The 22,162-nt window shown below is 42.7% G+C and overlaps 1 protein-coding gene across 1 annotated transcript in view; it reads right to left on the minus strand.

Annotated features, from left to right (window-relative positions):
* The window catches only part of LOC149873850 (uncharacterized), a gene marked incomplete at its 5' end in the record, with an annotated part of 60,080 nt that extends 38,295 nt beyond the window's left edge, over nucleotides 1–21,785 (minus strand). Inside the window, one exon of the mRNA XM_090031559.1 lies at nucleotides 21,708–21,785. Coding sequence (XP_089887685.1) covers nucleotides 21,708–21,785 — 78 coding nt within the window. The remainder of the gene's footprint in view (nucleotides 1–21,707) is intronic.
* Between the last annotated feature and the right edge of the window lie 377 nt (nucleotides 21,786–22,162).

The raw sequence follows: 22,162 nt of genomic DNA on the forward strand, positions 1-22,162 counted from the left end.
AATGTTCCCACTGAGCATCTCATTGTCAACAAAGGCTTCAAACCATAAGAGAGGAAAAGGTTAGCTCATGCAGAAAATGACCCTTATGGTTTGATTGTCTTCTGGTCCAGACTAGCAGCAAGCAAAAAGCTAAGGGCTTTGACTTCCAGCTTAATGCATTTGATGGCAATAAATAGAACCTCTCTACCTCAGCTCAAAGAAAGAGTCACCTGTAATGCTCACTTATTTATCTGTACAGGCAATCTACACAAAACCAAAAGCAAAATAGGCCTCTGTTTTCACTCTGATGACTAATTTGACAGAACCGAAAACTTAAACCCTTCATTATCCCAAACTTAAACAAAAAGGTCTTGCTCTCCAAAGATTACAACAAAGCATTAATGATGGCATGGACCATGAAATTGCTTTCTTCACCTAGTGCTTCAGAACTTCAAGGCCTCTGCTACAGGAAATCCTACCGGCAGAATGTCATACAAGCAAAATTAAACAAAGAATGAGAGAGAGATTTGAATAAATCAAACGCTTTGTGTAACAGAAACAATGTGACAGATATGGAAACCTCACTCATACTCATGTCACATCTCTGACAATGTTCTAGTAATGTAAAAGAGCCTTATACTTGGTATAAATGTTATTTACAGAACAGTCAAAACAAGGTAACCCCCCCCCCCCAGCCTATACTCTGAGACACTCACATTAGTCTTTGTCTGATAACTTTGAATGCAAACGCAAGGATGGAATAAGCTACGGAATGAGACAGCATTTTCTTTAAAACAAATTAGGGCTTTATTACATAAGGATTTGCTCATGTAAGAAACATCCCATTAAAATTCTTTGCTCAGGAACAACTTTACCAGTATTTTAAATAGGTTGGAAGTTTAATAAGAAAGAGGAAATGAATTTAGTGTTTAATTTGGTTTTGGTATCTTTTGGTTAAGCACTTATTATCCAAGGGTTTTGTTGCTTTTTTAAATTGTTCATTTTACAGTCTATTCACATACATTCAGTACCTAGCCACTTTGGTATTTTAAAAAAATACATATAAGCAATCATAGCATTTAATATTTTTAACCTGGCTACAGGGTGTTAATCAACAACCTACCTCCTGTTTATTATTAACCCATACATCTGTGCTACTATTCAAATCACTTCCTGACAGGTCACAAGGCAGTAGCTCTGAAGGAGCTTGGACCGCATTTAAAAAATCCATTCTACCAGATTTCAAGGAGGTTCGATGTGCCAAGCACCTTGCTGCACTTTAACGTATCTAAAAATGCCCTGGCATTGACTGAGACAGAAAGGCTAGGAAGCAAAACAGGGCGTACAGTAATGAAACAGTGGGTGTTTTGTTCTCCATTTTAAAATACAGTACTTGCATTCATCCACAAATGAAATCCCTCCCCATCACCACTAGATATGAGCCTGAACCAAAACACCAGCAGACTCTGTGAGTGGGCTAGAAGCTAAACCAAGCTCCCAGTCTGGCTGTAGTTGTTGTGACTGACTCTCAGATCTGTCAAGGGGAAAACCACACCCCAGGCCAAAACTGGGAGGCTGCTGGAAATAAATATAGGGTTTTCACCTTGAGCTCACTTCTAATGAGGCCTCTGTCCTGCAGTTCATTTCATACCAGCAGACCTCAGAACACAAGCAGTACTCTGCTGACTTCAGCTGCTCCCGGCACAAGTGCATAGATCTGACCATTAAACCTGCCCAATGCAGAGAGCTATAGAGTGGTGCCAGGGTATGTGCTCAGTGCCAGGCTAAAGCATCAACATTTACTGCATTTGGCATATGTGGAGAAAGAGAAGGGGGCAGAGGCATAACAAAGCTGCCAGGTGCCCAGGGCAATGGGGCTCATGGGGGCAGTGGCAACTCGTGGCTGCTGCTGTACTGCTGGCCCAATTTGGTGGCTGTGATGGCTGCTGATATTTTTCCATGCCCCTGCTAAATCAGCAGCCAGAGCAACTGTCCCAGTCATCTCCACCAGCTATGCTACTGGGAGTAGGTGGCTAATGGTCTTTGGCAGCATGCTCTGACTCAGCACAGAAGCAGTGTAGACGAGCCCTCAGTAAGGCCAGGGTTTCACCCTCTTTGCTCTACTCCTCAGCGTGCATTGCTTTGTATCTCATGTTTTATTGTATTCCCACCATGACCCTATTTTGTTTCAGTGACACCAGATTTGCCTCCCCCTTCTTTTTCTGCCCTCTTCTCTCCAGGTCTTTTTCCACATTTCTGCCTGATCATGAGAAGTCTCCCATTCATTGGAGTCACTCCTTCCTTAGTTGGATATATAAATATCCTTTTCATGTACGCGTACATAACTGTTCATCCATCTGATACTGATCACTGGGGAAGCACACCGTCAGATCCTAAATAGTAATAACAACATGAGACCCAGAAAGTAAGACTGGGAAACTAACCAGTTCCATTTCACTGTTCCAGCTAAGAAGAATGCAAAATATAAAAAACAAATCAGTCTAGGAAATTTTGGTTTTGAAGAACTTTTTCACTTTTAAGTACCTGAGTTGCTTTTAATAATGGAAAGATTTTTAACAGGGCATGCTGGATGCGTCCTATTTTTTTTAAATATATATAGAAGCAATATAGATATATATTTAAAAAGAGACAGTGATTCTTACATAAAAATGTATTATTCACACAGTGTATGCTAGGCTACGCTCAAAAACACCATGCTAGAGTTGACTAACATTATACACAAAAACATCATCCTGTCTTTGGTAATCATTTGCCAGTCACATTGTCAGTTAACAGTAGTCATTTTGAAAGCAGCAATTCATTCTCTATAGTCCTTTCTTAACACAATTTTCAGCCTGCAATTTAGATGATAGGAAAATTACAACCTTAGTGCACTATATTATGCGATATAAATGTTATTGCAATTAAGCCAATGAGAAAAAAAAGCCCCACAAAATACAAAGATGTTTAGTTCATGGGGGTTTTTTTCCTTATTTTTTCCCAAAAGAATGACAGGGTCATCAAACGGTAGAAAAGAAAAATGAATTTACATTAGTACAATATGCCTGAAAATAACAAGAACTGAGAACCAAAACAACAACATAGTTGACATGTTAGCTTCTTGGGAATTTTAAACCAAAGCAAACAAGTTATTTGTAGAGGGCATGCATGAATGAGGACAGACATGATCTGAATATTAAAATATGGCTGAAAAGGCCTTAAATAGCCAGAAATCCTGGCAGCTGATGAAAGAAGGCAGGCAACTATAGTCCATGTACCATCACCGCCTCCACACAATGCTCCCCAGCCTGCCTCTCCAAGATAGTCCATTATCACATCCCCCTTCATGCTCTTCACTACACCAACCATTCAAGCTTGAATGCCCTCTTTATGTTTCCCTCCCACTCCTGTCTTCAGGGCTTCTTCCATGCTGCCCATACGCTTGAAACAACTTTCCATTTCCAATCCATCAAGGACTTTATTCAACTCAAAGTCGATGGGAATCACTCCACTGACTTCATTGGGCACTGGCTTAAAACCTTAAAACCAAATTTCTTCTTACACAAACACTACCTCAAGATTCTTTACTTCTATCACAACTGCCAACCAAATCCCCATCAGTCAAACATCTTTTATTTCACACTTTCATATTTCTACCCATTACCATAGTATCTAAGCAAAGTAAGTTCTCCTAAATGTAACATAAAAGAAGAAGGGAAGCACTGGGAATTGACATAAATTAAATATGCTTAAGAGGAAAAGCTAAGGTTATTAACAATCAACATTTACACTAGAACAGGTTGAAAATTTTTCATGAAATCTGACTGTTGCATTAGTCTTCCACAAATATTTGCTTTTTTTGCAATTTAATTATAGCTGAAATTTTCCAGTAATTCAACATTTTTATGTGATTTTTTCTAAAATATTCTAACATTTTCATGCAATTTTCTTTGTCTTTTTGCTCTGGCATTGTATTAAATAAATATACAATCTTAATTTTAAATATCATGCATTAGTGTTTCCAGATAGACGCATACACTTAAAAATTAGCATGCTCATATTATTATAAGCTTTACCTTTCCTTTTACCAGTGTTTGTTGGTCTAACACAGCTAAGAACTGGGATTTTCCAAGAGGTATCTTGAGCCTAATGAAGGGTGCTTGGAGTCTAAAGAGGCTGAGAACCACCATTCTAACATATTCAGTTAGATTAGATTTGTTCTGTAAGCCACAGAACGTGGCTTTCATTTCTTCTATGAATACTTCCACAAATGAAGCATGTTTCATCACTAGATCTTAAATACCGTAGGCCAGTGGGGGCCAATCTTTTGGCAGGCATGCCACATATTAGCCCCACATCATCCCCAAGCGCCACTTCAATCCCCTTCTCCTTTCTGATCTGCTGTTCTACTTTCTGCACCCTGTCCTACCTGCTGCTTTGCTCCATGTCCCCTCACAGATCTGCTGCATGACACACACAGAAGCTATTCATGCTACTTGTGGCATCTGTGCCAGATAGGCCACCCCTGATTTAGGCTGTTTGTCAAAAGTCAAAGCAATCAGTCCAATCTACACTTGCTTCCAAGATTTCTTTGTTTTAGGAGCTCATGCACAATTTCTGTGCTCTTTTCTACTCAAGAGCCTTAACACATCTCTACACTCCTCCAGACTGATTTAATGAGCAGTCATACCACTGACCTACAGAAGTTTCACAATCAATAATTCCATTTTCTGCATGGGATTACTGAAGGAGGATAGTTCTTGAAACCTGAACCATAGGTGGTAAAAAACAAAAAGGAAGCTTTTGACAGGACTAAGGACATAAACCATAGTCTCTTAGATGCAAGTGTATCTAGTTCACTAGAACTGCTTCTCGCACCAGTTGTTCCACAAATCAGAACAAAACATAAAGGCTGCTAACATATATCCACCTTTACTTTTGTTCTATGTCTGTACAGCATTCAGTCCAATGGTATATGACTGGGGCTTCTAGGTATTACAGTAACAGGAATAACTAACAATATAAATTTGTTTACTGCGGATGTAAAAGTGCTATGCAAATGCAGAGCATCATTTTTTGCTCTAGTTTTCAGACACAGATAGATTATGTCAGATTAGCCTAAATAAATATCCTATATATAAGATATGAAAACTGAGTAATATGATTTAGCCCTGACTCCCCATCCCATCATGGTGATTGGAAGAGGTCCTAAATGACTGGGAAAGGGTAAATATAGTGCCCATCTTTAAGAAAGGGAAGGAGGAGAATCCAGGCAACTACAGACCAGTCAGCCTCAGCTCAGGTCACTGGAAAAATCATGGAACAGGTCCTCAAGGGATCCATTTCTAAGAACCTGGAGGAGAAGAAGGTGATTAGGAACAGTCAACATGGATTCACCAAGGGCAAGTCATGCCTGGCCAACCTGACTGACTTCTAGGATAAGATGACTGGCTCTGTGAATGTGGGGAGAGCAGTAGATGTGATATACCTTGACTTCAGCAAGGCTTTTGATATGTTCTCCCACAGCATCCTTGCAAGCAAGCTAAAGAAGTATGGGTTGGATGAATAGATTGTAAGGTGGGTAGACAACTGGCTGGGTCACTAGGTTCAGAGGGTAGTAATCAATGGCTCAATGTCTAGTTGGCAGCTGGTATCAAGTGGAGTGCTCCCAGTCCTGGGGATGGTTTTGTTCACTATCTTCACCAACGACCAGGAAGATGGGATGGAGTGCACCCCCAGCAAGTTTTCAGATGACACCAGGCTGGGGGGAGTAGTAGCTATGCTGGAGGGTAGGGAAAGAATTCAGAGAGACCTCAACAAATTGGAGGATTGGACCAAAAGAAATGTCATGAGGTTCAGTAAGGATAAGTGCAAAGTCCTGCACTTAGGACAGAACAGTCCCATGTACCAGTACAGGCTGGGGGCTGACTGGCTAAGCAGCAGCTCTGCAGAAGAGGACCTGGGGGTTACAGTGGACCATAAGCTGAATAGGAGCCAACAGCATGCTTCTGTTGTGAAGAAGGCTAACGCACGTTGGGCTGCATTAGTAGGAGCATTGCCAGCAGATCGAGGGAAGTGATTATTCTCTATTTGGCAGTGGTGAGGCCACATCTGGAGTACTGTGTCCAGTTTTGGGCCCCCCATCTACAGAAAGGATGTAGATAAATTGGAGAGAGTCCAGCAGAGGGCAATGAAAATGGTTAGGAGGTGGGGCACATGATTTCTGAGGAGGAACTGAGCTTATCTAGTCTGAAGAGGAGAAGACTGAGAGGGATTTAATAGCAGCCTTCAGCTAACTGAAGGGTGGTTCTAAAAAGGATGGAGCTCACATAGACTGTTCTCAGTGGTGGCAGATGACAGAACAAGGAGCAATGGTCTCAAGTTGCAGCAAGGGAAGTTAGGTTAGATATTAGGATAAAACTCTCTCACAAGGAAGGTAGTTAAGCCCTGGAACAATTTACCCAGAGAGGCGGTGGAATCTCCATCCTTGGAGGTTTTTACAACCTGGGTAGCTAAAACCTTGCCTGGGTTGATATAATTGGAGATGGTCCTGCTTTGAGCAGCAGGTTGGACTAGATGACCTCCTGAGTTCCCTCCCAACCCTAATTTTCTATGATTCAATAACAAACTTAACAGAAAAACTATAGTACTGTATTTTTGATTATCTCAGGGAAAATATACAGGCAGTGAATTTCTTACAGCTTTTAGAAAAAAGGTGAGGAAAAGAAAGAAAAGAAATAGCAGCCCCCTTGCTTGTGGCAATAGTTCACATGTGTGAAGACTCCTGAGTTTACAGTTGGGCCTTCCAGGCAAATATTTTGTATCTTAGCTTTAAAGATCTTTTGTTTCACTAGACATCCTTTTCAGTGTTGATAACTTCCAACCGGAAAGCTGTCAGCCAGTTTGGACATTTGTTTTTGGCAGCTGTTAAACTTCTTAGTAGATACACAAAAAGAAAAAGGTTTCTCATCAATCAAATACTCTAAGATAATGTAACAAGATGGAAACATGGCTTTTTTACATGCTGAAATGCCTCAGTGGAGAAGAGATTTCTTTTTTGAATGTGCACAGTAGGAACCCAATGCAACACAGGTGACTTCTTCATGGCATTGCTAAGACTGTACAGTTAAACCATTTTAAGAATTAATCAAAGAAATTAGCACTGCCTAAACCTCCATCTCTATTGCCGTGCCAGCTCTGTGCATTTTAAACATGCTTTCATAAGCATAGAATTTGCTAACAAAGACAGAGACACAAAGTGGAAATGTGAGACTACTTCCTTACATTTTTGCCACGTTAAAATTAGAACAAGGATATAAAATTCCTTGTGTCCTCTATTACACCAAAGAAGCCATTTAAATCCTTTCTCAGCAACCCCCCAAAAACAAGACTGCCCACGTAAAACCAGGAAATAAAGAGAAAGTTATTGGATGACTGTTTAAAATACCGTGCTAGGAAAGTGAAAGTCTGTGGGAGAGGAGCTGCTACAAGAAAACCATTAAGGAGTTACAGATGCAATTTCTTTGGATTTCTGGGGCTATAAAGTTACAAAAGATCATTTTACATAGATCATTGGTTTGACCACATTACTATCTTGCATCCATTCAAGACTTCCATGTTCACCATCATATCAGAGTTCGAATATGTGATTTTGTTTTCAGGGCCCTATACTACTTGTCCACCTGTGAAACCATCTCCTTCAGACCCTGCCTTGAAACTCCCTTTCTCACAACACTATAAAAAGTCTGTCTGTGGCTACTGTAGCTGTGAACTGGGAATCCTGCCAGTCACACTCATCAATAAGTTCCCTGGTGCCCCTCATTTGTCATCGCCTGTTGTCTCTTGTCCCATAATTAGATTGTAAGCTCTTTGGGGCTGAGAATCTTTCTCTGTATTTGTAGAACCACTCATAAGACAGAATGACAAATACAGGACTAACTGGAGACACCCTGACTCTAAGCACTGGCACCTCCTTGACTATGTTATTCTTAGAACCCATGACTTAATGGATGTTCATATCACACAAGCCATGCAAGGAACCAATGACTGTTGGACAGATCCATTATGAACATCCAGCTTGCTCCAAAACACTGAAAACAGCCAAAAGCAAGGGGAAGGTTTTTCAACATCAAATCTCTTCAAGACCCAAAAGTCTGCAAGGAGCTCCAATACCGTCTTCATGAAAAACTCTCTGTCCTGCCCACAACTGAAGGCAATGTCAAGGAACTCTGGAAGGGATTTAAAACCACTGCCCATAGGGCCTGTGCTGAATTCATTGGCTATGCCACCTATCAACACCAGGACTGGTTTGATGAGAGTGATACCAAGATGCAAGCCCTTCTCTACTGAAAGAGAAGGGTTCATTCTACTTGTCATATCAACTTGTGTCAACACCTCAAAGCCAAAGTTCAAAGGAGGATTTGGGAAATCAAAAAGCAGTGATGGCAAGATAAACTCAAGGAGATTCAGGTATACACTGACAAACAGGCATAGTTTCTTTCAGGCAACAAAAGCCATCTATGGTCCAACTTCCCATGGCCCTATTTGTCTGTATTTGCAGGATGGTTCAACACTCCTCAGAGATGACCAATTTATCCATGCTACATGGAAAGAGCACTTTGACAAGCTCCTAAAATGTAAATCAATTGTGACAGATGCCTCCATCAAATCCATCCCCCAACACCCCAAAAGGGGATCCCTCACCAACCCTCCTATCTTAGAAGAAGTCTGACATGCCATGAAGGAAACCAAGAACAACAAAGCTACTGGACCAGATGGCATACCTGCTGAAATCTTCAAGCCTAGCAGTAAGGAACTGGTACTGAGACTCTACAAATTTATTCTTTGAATTTAGAACAATGAGTAGATCCCTGGGGACCTGAGAATGCCAATGTTGTGACATCTTCAAGAAAGGAGATAAGTCTGTGTGCAAGAACTATTGAGATATTTTCCTTCTTTCTACAGCAGGGAAAATCCTCACCCGCATCCTCCTAAACTATCCCTTGCTGAGGAAATCCTGCCAGAGTCTTAGTGTAGTTTCAGACCATCCTGTGGAGCAACTGACTTGATCTGTGTTGCCTACCGGGTCCAACAAAAGTGTCAGGAACAACATCAGGACCTATATATGGCTGTCATTGACCTAAGGCTTTTGACTCTGCCAATCACGAAGCTTTGGGGTAAGTACCGGCCAGATCTGGACGCTCTGAAAAATACATCAAGGTCTTGAGGCTTCTCTATATCCAGACGCCTGTAACCATACCAGACAGATCCATTTGTCTTCTGAACTAGGGTCAAGCAAGGATATGTCATCATCCCAGCCCCAGAGCCTTGCAAAGCAGGAGAGACCCCGACAAGAGAGGCAGAATTTGACATGATAGTTCATTTCTGTCTTCAGGTGTTGCCCAACCACTTTTATTTTGGGATGACTCATTCTTTTGCTAGAAATCCTCTTCTGAGAAGAAAGCTGTCACTGGGATGCCTTCTCTCTCTAGCTAAGACAACATATGCTGGCTCTTTCAATCTAGCACCCGCACTGTAGATAGCGGCCAGGTGATACAGGGAAAATTTCCCATGTCTTTTCCCTGCTTCAGTCTAAGGCTGAAACCAGTCCCCCTGGCCCCATGCATAATAAGTAGAAAAGCTACAGTCCTTGTATGAGTCTGGAATCCATGTGTCCTGTATTCTGGTACACTGTAAACTGCTACATTGCATACAATTCAAATTAACTTGATTTTTTATGATCTTCTACTTGTACTTCAGTATTTATGAATAAGCAGATGACAAGCTGACAGCCTGCATTTTTACTTTGCTTTTCAGTATTGTACACACAGCAATACCAAATACTTATTTTACAATTTTTTTTAAGCAACATTCAGGCAATGACTAGAACATGGCTGCCATTTTTTGTAGCATAATTCCATGTTCAGGCAGAGATACTAACACCGTGGGTGTTATGAGACTGAATGACAAAAGAAACAATCCCTGACTCTTGCACAATACATTTCATGCATACAACTCAAAACTGCTTTACAGAAGAAAGTAGTTATCATAGCTCTCATTTCACAGATAGGAAAGCTGCCTAGAGATGCGTACAGAGGGAAGTGGCCTGGCCAAAGTTACTTAGTAGGTTGGTGGCAGAGTCATGCATACAACCCATGTCTCCTCAGCCCCATCTCAGACAAATATACAAGCCAGAACAAACCTCAACCTGATCATCTCCCTGCTATGGGAGGCAAATTCTGCTTCCCACCCAACTTAGGGTACGTGCATTATTCTTTTCAGTATCAATAGAAGTTTAATTAGTTCATGGAAAGGCCCGATCTTTCCATACTGTGGCTTATCCCCTCCAATCAACTCTGTCACTAAAACCTGTGACCTCCTAACACAAAGGAAAAATTTCTACCACAACCATTTGGTGTAGTGTCCTTCTGTATTAATTTATCACTTTTCCTTAAGAAACAATAAGCTACTCTGAACCATCCTTTTGTGTGCAGTCCTGTCCCAATTAAAAATTATTGTTAAATAAAGCTGCCTGTCTTTACCTAGAATCACTTTATGTGACTGGTAATATTCTGAAAGGATCTTACCTCCCCTATAAAAAGATTGCTCAGCTGGTGTTTTCAAAGAGCACCAAGTTCTTTTCCTCTAGAAACCTAGCCAGCATCTAAAGAGAAATGTTATTTCCTCAGCAGTTAGAAAGCTCAAATGCTTTAAGGATATCATCCCGAGCCAGTAGCATTTTAGAAGATTTACAAAGCAAAACAACTCTCCTACTCACTCTTTTTTGGCCTCTGGGATTTGGATATTTGGGGACTTCAAACGGATTTGAATACAACTCCTGGGTTCTTTGAGCTTTCCTGATCTTCCAGGAAAGTATAGACAACAGCTATGGAAATCATTAGTGCCACAGATTATGTTCAAATGACAGCGCAGACACCTGTCACATGGCAGATCGTGTAGAACATCTTTTTTGGAACCACAGCAGTTTAGGTGGAGAAGGAAGAAAAAAAAAATCTCTTAAAGCAGCTGAAAGAGAAGACTGAGTACTTGCCATCACTGAAGAGAACTTTCTATAAATATATGGCATTCAAAAGTACAGTTTTCTGTGTGCAGGCCCTCATGGTTAGATGCTCTTGAGTCCTTTAAAAGCACTTTTTCTTTTGCCATGTGACTATTCAGCAGAGGAAAATCAGCCAGTTTACATAACAGCTGTTAGTGCTAGCTTTGACATATTACGCCTGAGCCATACATCTATAATGGGTTTTTCAAATGTGTTGCCATGTTCAGTTGATTAGTTGTGGGTGATCTGAAATGTCAAACTATTAGCCTTGACAACTACTGCCAAGGTTACTATCTGCTGGAGATATCTTTTTAATAATATAACTGTTTGCAAGTGGGAAAGGTGATGTTCAAAATACAAAGTGATAATAAGTGTGAATCACTGAGACAAAAAACAGAAGAACTTTTGTTTTCAGCTTCCCTTTGTGCTGCTGTCCTGGTGGGTCTCCAAAGTAGCCATGGCCTGAAAAGGTCATTTGCAATAATGCAATTAAAATTGCAGAACTGTAAAAGAAAATAAAAAGCTTCTTCCCACCGGAGGTCTCCAATCCCTTTTAACCTATCAGTATTAAGAGTCCAGTTCCATTACAGATGTATGGCACATGCATTTTCTTTTTCAAGAAGTCACATTCAAGGACATCCTGTACTTTCTCGCATTTAATACGCCCCCAAATAAAACACGCACCTTCTTTTGTAAGGCAGAATGTAAAGAAAAGGATTTTTCCGGTCATGGCCAGCTGTGTGACAGAGTAAGAACTCCCAGACACATAGATGGCCCAGGAAATGTAGCATCAGGAACTTCTTGGTATGGCAAACGGTCTCCTGCAATGCCACACTTTCTAGACACTCAATGTTATCAAGAGGACTTGCCTTCTGTGACACAAAATTAGGTCCCAGACCTTTATGAGGGCAGCTTCAAGATAGTTAATTCTTTACTATAACTAGTGCTTTAAATAAGGTCCTGTAAATAAAGTGTTTCTATGTCACAAGCCTCATCAAGGTACTACCAGCAGCTCACTTGCTGCTTCAGCACAAGCTATAGTGCTCAGCCAACAGCTCTGGCTGTGGGAGGGTTAACACAAGACTCTGCGCTTTCAGTTAGTTAAACAGACCCAAATCGCAGACATCTTGGCCTCTTCATGGCATGCACAGTGTCTCCAGAAGGGCTCCTTTTCCAGCAAAAGAAGTGACTTCCCCACTTAAAACACTCGCCCCAATTTCGGAGGGCTGACTTTTTGGGGAAAGGTGCATATTGCCTGTGAGAAAATATGGTATTACTGCTTATAAACTATCGCTACTGAGAGAAAGGCCTGTCCTGTGCCAGTGAGAATCAGGTGGCCTCAATTTACTTCCCAGCTCTGCCTCAGACTCCATGAGAGCATGTCTGTTCTGCATCAAACAGTGCTAGGGAGTCCTGCACATGCCTGTTCCTGCTGCATGGGTACCACAGGCAAAAAAAGTCCCAGAGCTGCTTTTCTCATGAGTGCACCAGCGGCTAAGAGTGGGATTAGGTGTGCCAGAAAGGGTCTATATGACATATTTTTGGCATGCAGTGCACAACGCATGTTTTCAAACCAGCACTGTCTGATGTGGTGCAGACATGCGCTGTGTGACTTCAGACAAATCTTAATATTCTTCTGCCTCAGCTCCCCATATGTAAAATAGTCTCCTTTGTCTGTTTAAGGATCACAACCTCTATGAGGGCAGGGGTTGTTCCTTGTTAAAATGAAGGGGAGGTATTGGAGGACTATGAACATTCAGGATTTAGCCTGAAAAATTATGTGGGACCATTCCAGCCCAAGTTAAATCAGAACCTGTTCTTTAACTTGGATTCACAGGCAAATGAACTAGTCCATGCTTAAAAGCACTCCAAAAACAAGGTAAGGGGATATTCTGCAAGGACAGATGTGGGGTAAGGCTAAAATCCATGTAAAAGCCTGAGCTAACTGTCTACTATAGACATAACCTATTTGTTTGTACAATACCTAGCATGGTAGTAATCTCTATAGGGGCTTCTATGAACTCAGTGGTGGCAGCAGTGACAGCAGTCCCTCAACACTAGCATGACAGTTTTCCAGGAAATAGGGAACCATTGCTGAACATACAGATGACTGAAAAGGCCAATCTGAGATCTGCTTTTTTGACTGCAGACACGCCAAATAGGGAGGAAGAAGTGGATCCTGGTGATGCTGAGACACAGATCTTTTCCTTTTTCTCTCTTGTCTATCTACCTCCATAGTGAAGCAAGTTTGCTCAAAATGACCAATGCCTTATTATACATTGTGGTGCCAGTGGGAATGATTCAGTGCTCAAGTCTCCCAGATATTGATGTTATCATCGTACTTCTTCAGGTTGGCTTTCACGATATCCTTGAATCTCTTCTTTTGCCCACCTCTAGAGTAGTGACTATAGGTTAGATGGGAGTATGGGACCTATTTCGGGGGCCAGTTGTCAGACATCCTTATGACGTGACCTGTCCAAGGGAGGTGGTGACATATAGTCATGGCTTTGAGGCTGGTGATGTTTGCTTGAGCCAGAATGCTGGCATTTGTTCCTCTGTCCTTCCAAATAATATAGAGGATTTTCCAAAGACATCACTGATGGTAACATTCCAAGGTTTTCATGGTTTCCAATAAGTTGTCCAAGTTTCACACCCATACAATAGCACAGGGATGACAACAGCCTGGTAGACAAGATGTTTGGTTTGGGTCCTGATGCCATCATCACTGAAGACACAATGTCAGAGACCTCCAAAGGTAGCATTGGCAGATTATATCTGTTGTTGAATATCATCATCTGTTTACTTTCTGGGAAAGGTGCTGTGATATAGTTGGAAAAGATTGATGGGACTATCATACATCCTTCCTTCATGCCAGTTCTAGTAATGAAAGGTTTTGTTTCTGAGCCATTGCTTAAGACAGTTGCTGTCATGTCCATATGAAGAAGTCTGAGGCTGGTAACAAGTTTTGGCAGGCAGCCAGATAATGTCATGGTCTTTCATACGCCTCTCTGTTGATTGAATGAGAGGCCTTAGGCAGGTCAGCGAACGCTATGGAAAGATCTTAGTGTTGTTTGCAGCACTTCTCCTGTCACTGTCCAGCAACAAAGAACATGTCTATTGTACCACTGCGTGGTCTGAAACCATACTGGGTCTTGGGTAGATTGGCAAGGAGAGTGAGTCTACTGGGGACAATGTGGGTGAAGTTCTTTCCAGCTATGGAATGCAATACCATAGTAACTGCTGCAATCTGATCTATCTTCATTCTTGAAAATACTAAGAATCCTGGCATCTAAGTCACTTGGAATTTGTTCATGTTTCCAAATTTTCAGAATAATGGTGTATGGCAAGGGAGCTTTTTTCCACTTTGCTTATAAATTTCAGTTGGTATTCCATCAAGCCCACGTGCTTTGTTGTTTTTCACCAGCTTAATGGCTTTCAAGGCCTCCTGATAAGTGGATGCATCTGCAAAGTAGTCCTTAATGGTATGTTGTGGAATGGCTTCTGTAGTATTGTCTTCAACAATAGAATTCAGTTCAGAAGCTTTTGAAAGTGCTCCTTCTACCATACACTGATGGTGGAGCTCAATTTAAAGAGTGTTGTTTCATCCTTACACCTCAAAGGGGTGACTCCTTCTGTTCTTGGCCTACAGATAGCTTTGGTTTCACTGAAGAAACCACACACATCATGGCTGTTGACCTGGCAGGGATCTCAATAAAGGCCTCCATGGACCACAATAATATAAATAAAGGCTGCAGGATCAACTACATTACTTTTGTATAACATTAAAATTCAAAATCCCACTTGGCTTGGCTGGAAGTCAGAAGCACCTCCCTGCAAATGATAAATAACCGGGTGCTTTGCAGATCCAGACCATTAGAAAAATCAGTCAATCCAAACCTGTACTCAGCTGCTAATCTTGGAGGAGCCTACAGCTGTCCCACTCTGCTTGGAATCATGGCTAAATAAATATTCACCGGGAGTGTATGGAAGAGGGAATAACTCTAACCTAGCGATTCGGGCACTCACCTGGTAGAGGGGAGACCTGGATTGTAGTTCTACCTCAATGCATATGTTAGTGGAACAGCTTGGAGAATTTGAGGGAGCCTTGCCCCAAAATATCCAGGAGCTTGGTATTTTGAGCACTCTTCTGTGAACTACGAGTTATTTCTTAGAAACCATCATCTCCTTCTACTGGCTGTAGTTTGCAAGAAAGGAGCCTAAACCTTGTCAGCCCTAACTATAGGAAATGGCTCCTGCCTGGATATCTCCAACTGCTGAGAGATGGTGAGAGGGGTAGGACTTAGGCCATACCCCTCTCCCAGCATTTACTACCAGCCAGTTCAGCAGCTCCTCACCTACTGAACTGGTTTCAGTGAGTCCTTTATTCCAACATCTGCCCCTCCCCATGCAGTGTTCACAAAAGCTGAGACATCCACCGTGGGGCAATGGTTTCAACAGGACAAAAGTGTCCAGAAGCATGTGTGTGATGCTTCCATAGCATTTGTGGGACTCAAGCTGAGAAGCATACCCCACCCACCTGCTCCCACTCCATATCCTGAAATGAAGCAGTGAAACTGCCTTGGGGTGCTCCCCCACTGCTGCTCCCAAGCATGTCAGTGACAATAGGGGCTGCTGGGAGGGCTGCTTCACTGCCTCATTCCCAGTTTTGGTGCACAAAGCAGAACTAGGGAGGTTGGCAGCAGGGAAGAAGGTGGTTTCTCAGTGACACTTGCAGGAACTCTGAAGAACCAATGTAGAGATTTCCTTAGTCCTTTTGTGGATCTAGGCCCAAAGACCTTTTGCACTGGAGAAACTGAAAACACTTTCAGTTCTCTTCCATTGTGAAACTACTGAGAACTGTTGCTTTCACAGCTGCTGTAGGGGCCTATGACCATTCCAGACATCAACATTTTACACAACTATGATGCACTACAGATTTTTAGTAATAGGCAATCAACATTTCTATATGCAAATTCTACTGAAATGTTTTCTTTTGAAGCACTGTTATTTACGAAGCTAAGTATATTCCTTCTCACCAGTACAATTCTATAAGGTTCAGTCCATTTGCAGGTTTTCCCACCAAAAAATACATTACATTTAGCTACTGGTATGCTTGACACTTCTTGTGATTTCCTGTGAAAATGTTAATTTACTTGAAAAACATATTTTTATACTGCATGCCGGTTGCACAGCAGGAAATAACCACTGTGTTTCAGGCTCAGAGTAAGAATCACAGATGTAGAAAAAATTAACCAGGATAAGAGCAAGAAACTGTTAATGATCAAAAATGTGCTACTGCAGGTTCAACAACAAAGTCTGAAGCAGATAAGTCTGTATGTATACCAACACTATACAAAAAAAGTGATTATTCAGCTATTCATGGGAACAGAGCTATTGATTGAAATAACAAAGAACACTATATAAACTGCAGTGTTTTTCTCTCCTTTTCTTCAGTCTGGGAAAATTGATTTTCTAATTTTTTCCCCTTGAACCTGTAGTAGGGTTTAATCTGAACCTAAAGCATCTTTTCTAAAAACTCCCATAAATTAAAAATATATCTTCTTTTTGCCCATTTTGTCTCCCGCTGTTACAGCAGAAAGCAAAGAGAAATTTGGTTAGCAAAAAGGTGGAAGAAAAGTGATAATTGCATTTTTCTTGTTGCACTACAGTATATGTTTCTTTAAATATTATTTTAAAATAATCTTTAGACTCCAAACATTAAAAAAGCAAAGCACACAGCATATGATAGGTCTTCTTCTCAAATGATGGTCATTTTTTAATTCAATGACAAGACACATTTAAATATTGGAATTCAACATTAAAAAGGAGAAAGATAAAAGATGTAAGGGTACAGTGGATAAAAGGCCTGCCACAAACGATGATGAATTATAAGCAAATACAAAATGAAAAACTACCAGAAAGCCATCTTTTCATCTTACAGGCATATTTTGCCTTACAGAATGGGAAGGGGGAAAGAGAAGACAGTTCTAGAATGGCCAGAGCTAAAAAACTTTTCTTCAGAGTGTTGATATGTGTTGTAAACCAACAGATTACAACCTGAATATCCAGATCATTAACTTTACTTTGTAAGCCCAATTCTACCCAAAAAAAGACATATTAGGCACATCTGCATGAGATGCTACTGTGCAGTCGTTACTGCACATTTATTTAGTACTCGTATTAGCAAGTACTAAATAAATGCACAGTAAATGGAGTTAATGCACAGTACAGCCAGCAAACGTCTTTTAAGTCATGCTACCGTGCAGTAGCCTAATAAGACTGTGCAGTAGTATAGTAGCACTGTCCATTCTGTGACACACTACTAAGCAGCATTATTCAGCTACTGCGTAGTCAGTGTCTCATGTAGATGTGCCCACCGATAACTGTCTTCAAGATGTGATATCTGCTTAGCCAGAAGTGTAGCATTCTGCATGCACCTGAGGGATGTCACTCTTACAGCTAGTCTACACCATGGCAGTGGTGAGCCCCAGGACTGAGGGGAGCAAGCATATGGCACCCACTCCCTAGCCCCCATAGCTGCCAACATGCTCCAGGTCTTGAAGTTTACCAGTGAGGCTGGTTTTGGCTCATTCCCAGGGGCTCTTCTCAGGCCTATTAGAGACCAGGGGCTCAAGAGCAGGCAAAGATAAATGAGCATGATGGAGCAATCTAATACATGCTCTTCCAAGCTTAAAGTGCATCAGCAGGCATGGGAGGGTTAGGTGTGCCCAGGTCCTTTAGAAACATACTACCAGGGTGTAGACAAACCTTTCATGTCTACAGTCACTGAACATTAACCACATCAACTACATTTTGTGCCTCCATATCACATAGTTAGAACCAGCCATGGTATTAGGTGGTTTCAGCCTCACCTGTGCACAAGACCTCAGAACTCATTGTGACTAGATGTCTTTAAAGCCAAGATTTAAAGAGAGAGGGAGCAGTTATAACTGTCTCTAGAGTGATAATAACAAATTGAAAAAGAGGTGGGCTAAACAGAATATAATATCTCATGCTCCTCACTCTACTGTGGTGCAGGACACTTCCCTAGGAGACAGATTATATCATATCCACCTACTGTGGAGGGGAGGGTTCCTCACACCTTCCTCTGAAGCATCTAGGGCTGCCTCTATAGGGCACTGGGTTAAATGGTGCTCAAGTCTGATGCAGGCATGCAATTCCTGAAAGTTACAGTAATGTAAGATTGATGTTGTACCATTATGGTTTGGCAATTATGTGAGAGGCAAAGATTTCTTAGGTGATATCTTTTATTGGACCAACTACGTTGTGAGACCTTGATGAAGAATGCCCTGCATTCAAAAGCTCATTTAACTTTACCCCAATGACATAGTTGATCCAATAAAAGATATCACCCTAAGAATTTCTTGCCCCAACATAAAAGTTACAATGCAGACATGTCACTTCATGATATGGCTTCTTTAGGTGTTCAGTGGCACAATCTGTTTTTGCATGGTGCTTCACACCTCTTTATGATCTCTGGACTCGATCCTGAAGGTTTCTCAGTAGTTTGCCCCTAGTCCACCAGAGTCCATGTTTAAACTTGGAGCAAAAGCATACTCCTATGGATGGCAAAGTACACATCATTTTGGCGGCTGAGAGAGAGAGTACTCAGCACTTTGAAGGACCGAATCCAATGACAGCAGTAAAAGCAAAGTGTTTGGAATTCAGTTAGGTGGCATTTATTGCTACCCTGTCTCTCTCCCTTGCCCTCAGTCATTTTCCTTTTCTCTCAGAGGCGCTACTATGTGGGAGGTCCCATAAAGAAACAGAACAGGATGTCTATTGTTTCTTTTGTCTGACAATGTTCCTTACCAGCATGGTTTTTGAGGGCCAGATCCTATAAGGGGCTGAGGACCTCCCGGGATGTGCTGAAAATCATAGCTGTGTGCCTGGCCAAAGGCATTTGCACCTCAGATATTAAGACCTAATCCTGTGGCTGAAAGCAAGCTGGCATAAACACCATCACGGTCATATTTGCAGTTCATGGATTTGCCTTTCTCATGGATCCACTGCTGGGCATCAGTTGGCATTCTGACAGCACTTCAGTGCTATTCTGTTTACACCTGATGTAGCACACTTTGTTTTTCTTCCAATAAGACAACAGACGACTTCACATTCTAAGCAACCATTCTTTAAAAGAAGCAAAAAACAAAAACTAACCCCCCCATTCACAACTGTCAGGAGATCTATGAAGCCATAGATGAGATGCTACTGAACCAATACCCTGCCCTGTGCACTATGCAGACAATGTTGATGTCTTGAGCTCTTGTGAGCCTCCTGCTGACTTGGCTATTAATTCTGTTAGCACTGAGAACAGACTATTGATGCCTTCGAAGCATGCGGCAGCGCTGCCAGTCCTTGGGGCCGCCTGAGGAGGGCGGCCGATGGTGTACGTGGCGTCCGCACCCCCGACGGGGTGCGGACAAGGACCAAAAGTCATCACCCCCGAGGGGTGAGCTCCGCCGGCCGTCGATAGTACTGAGAACAGAGCTGTGCAGACTGCAGTCAGACTGCTACACACCCACCACAGGTGTTTGATTGTGAACTTTGCTATGCACATTGAAGAAAACAATTCAGTATCAACCCAGAGTCCCTTAGAGCCTAAGTATACTGCAGTGCTGGTGAGTTACAGCACTGAGGAGCTCAAGCATGTTCTCCCCAACCTGTATGTGTAAAGTTGTTCCCACTCATGCTGCTGTGCCTATTCTAGAGACCCCAGTTTCCAACAGGTCTTAGAGAAGCCTCCTGGGATCAGAGGCAGCCCTGGGCACTTCAGTGCCCTGGGCAACGGTGGCTGTCCATGCAATAGTGTCAGTGACTGAGCTATGGACAAGGGTGTAGCAACAGCTGGGCTGGCAGCATAGTAGCTGCTATTGTTACTTCCCCCTAATTCAACACCTGGGACTGGTGCCCCAGTCACTCCCTCTTAGCTACACTACTGCCTGAGACAGCCCTAGTCTCCTCACTGTTGTACTCCTGGATTGGGAGCATTTCTGTGGACATAGGTGGGTGTATAATACAGTTTCTCAGTGCTGGGACTTGCTGCTGCTGCAGGTGTAGACAAGCCCTCAAGAGCTACAGACATTGCTCTGCCTAGTTTCTGGAACCAAAGGGAGCCAAGGTGCCAAGCCGCTCAGATGAGGACAGGCCTAAGGGTACATAGAACCTGAAACTGCAGGTGCTTAATAGATGTAGGTGTCTCCAGGGCTAGATGATCACTGTAGTGATAGAAGTTACAATGTAGACGTGCTCCCTAATTTAGAAGAGTTGGTAACTGGGAGATAGGGAGTAGACATTTAGTTAAAAAGAGGCAAAGGGTCTGTAGAGGTTAGCCTACTGCTCCTCAATTAAAGTTGGTTGTTTAACTCTTGTCGTTCATGTATGCCTATGTTTATTAAGCCTGATGACAACTACTGTCACTGAGAGGGGTTTTTTGGATCACAATCTTGGACTCGGGTTCGCAAAATCCAGCCAACTTTTTTTGGATCTGGCTCTCGGGAAACTTTCTGAAAGAAATGCTTTATTTACATACAAGTTGTTGGCATTAAACAGAGGAGAAATGGGGTCATAGCTTTTAGCTGTGTCATGCAAAAAGTCAGGCTAATGGACAGTTTTGACCTTGAAGACTATTAAGCAACGTTTTTCTAAAATGCTACAAATATGCAATTCCACTGTGGGGTAGTATTAAGAACACCAGCATCTCAATGAAAACAGTTTGCTATCAAATGTCACCATGGTATCTGTATTATAACAAGGACAAAGCCTGAGGGCTGCCATGATGCCCCCTAGTGGCTGCCTGGGTCCTGCCCTTTCCTCCCAGGGTCCCACACTGCTTCCTTACCTGCCATACCTTATTAAAAGTAATGAGGGGAAGCTGCTCTCAGAGGCTGGTGGCTGTAGGTACTCATTTTCTCTCTGTCTCAGTATTTGCCCTCTCCAGCCCAACATGCCTAAAGAGCTAAACTTGTGGGCTCCTTCCATCCCTACAGCCATGCCCATGCTTCACAGGTGTTACTTCTGTAGAGGCCTCAGCCGTCTTGGCTTTAGCCCCTTTTACTCTGGCTGCATGCTTCCAGTCTTGGCCCGCTAACTTGGACCCCGTTCCCAGCCTTTTCTGTATTTCTGATCTCTGGGCCCCTTGTCCCTATCTTGCACCTTGTCCCAGCCCCCTCCCCCATGTCCCTGATCCAGGGTGAGGCTGCCCTTGGCTTTGCCCTGTCCTTCTCTCTGTTCTGCCCAGCCCCCCTGGCACCCATGACCCAGGCTAAGGCTGTTTTTGGCTCTGCCTATCCCGTCCTGTTGTCCCTGGCCCAAGGCAAGGCTGCTTCACCTCTGCCTAGCCCCTCCCAGGCACCTGTGGCCCAGGGAAAGGCTACTCCCAGTTCACCTCAGACCCCTGGCATCCCTGATCCAGGGCAAGGCTATGCTGGTGCCCTTACAGCAGCCCTGTGGCTCACACTTCTACCCTGCATAGGGTTCAGTCACATGCCTCTCAGGGACCCCTGTGGCCTCCACCTCACCCCTTATAGCCACACTAGTCTACTGAGATAAAATTTAAACCACAGTGCAAACAAAAGCCACTGTTTCCCAGCTAAAAACCTACCCAACTCTAGGTTGTTGTTTCACTCAGGCCATCAGCTCCCCTTACCTCCCTCTTGACAGGTCCCTCTAGTCCATCTGCTGCACACACCCCTTTCAGGAGCACCTCTCCCCTTAGGATGCAGGGTCAGACTGCTTATGCTGGCTCAGGCCTTAGATTTAGAAGCCTGGAAGCCACACCTCCGTTCTAGCATGTGCCATCCCCAACTCTGCACACAGGTTTTTCCTGTTAATTAAGGGCCAGCCTGCATTCTTGCAGTTTCAGCCCCACACAGCTAGCAAAGCGTTCTGCATCCTCGTAAAGGGACATGAGCCCCCTGGCTCCATATTTCAGTCCCCTCTTCTCTCCTTCCATTCTACTGGGAGTAACCAGGTTTGAGTCCCTTGTTACATGTATCAATTGCCCATGTTCCTACCACTACTCTACACAAAGCTTATAGGGTAATGGAACCCCTGACAAGCTGTATCTCACCTGCTTTGGGAAGATTTTATCTCCACTTGCAA

Source organism: Crocodylus siamensis, chromosome 1 (genome assembly GCF_052110815.1).
Source record: "Crocodylus siamensis isolate JL-2025a chromosome 1, ASM5211081v1, whole genome shotgun sequence".
In the NCBI taxonomy this organism is placed as follows: domain Eukaryota; kingdom Metazoa; phylum Chordata; order Crocodylia; family Crocodylidae; genus Crocodylus; species Crocodylus siamensis.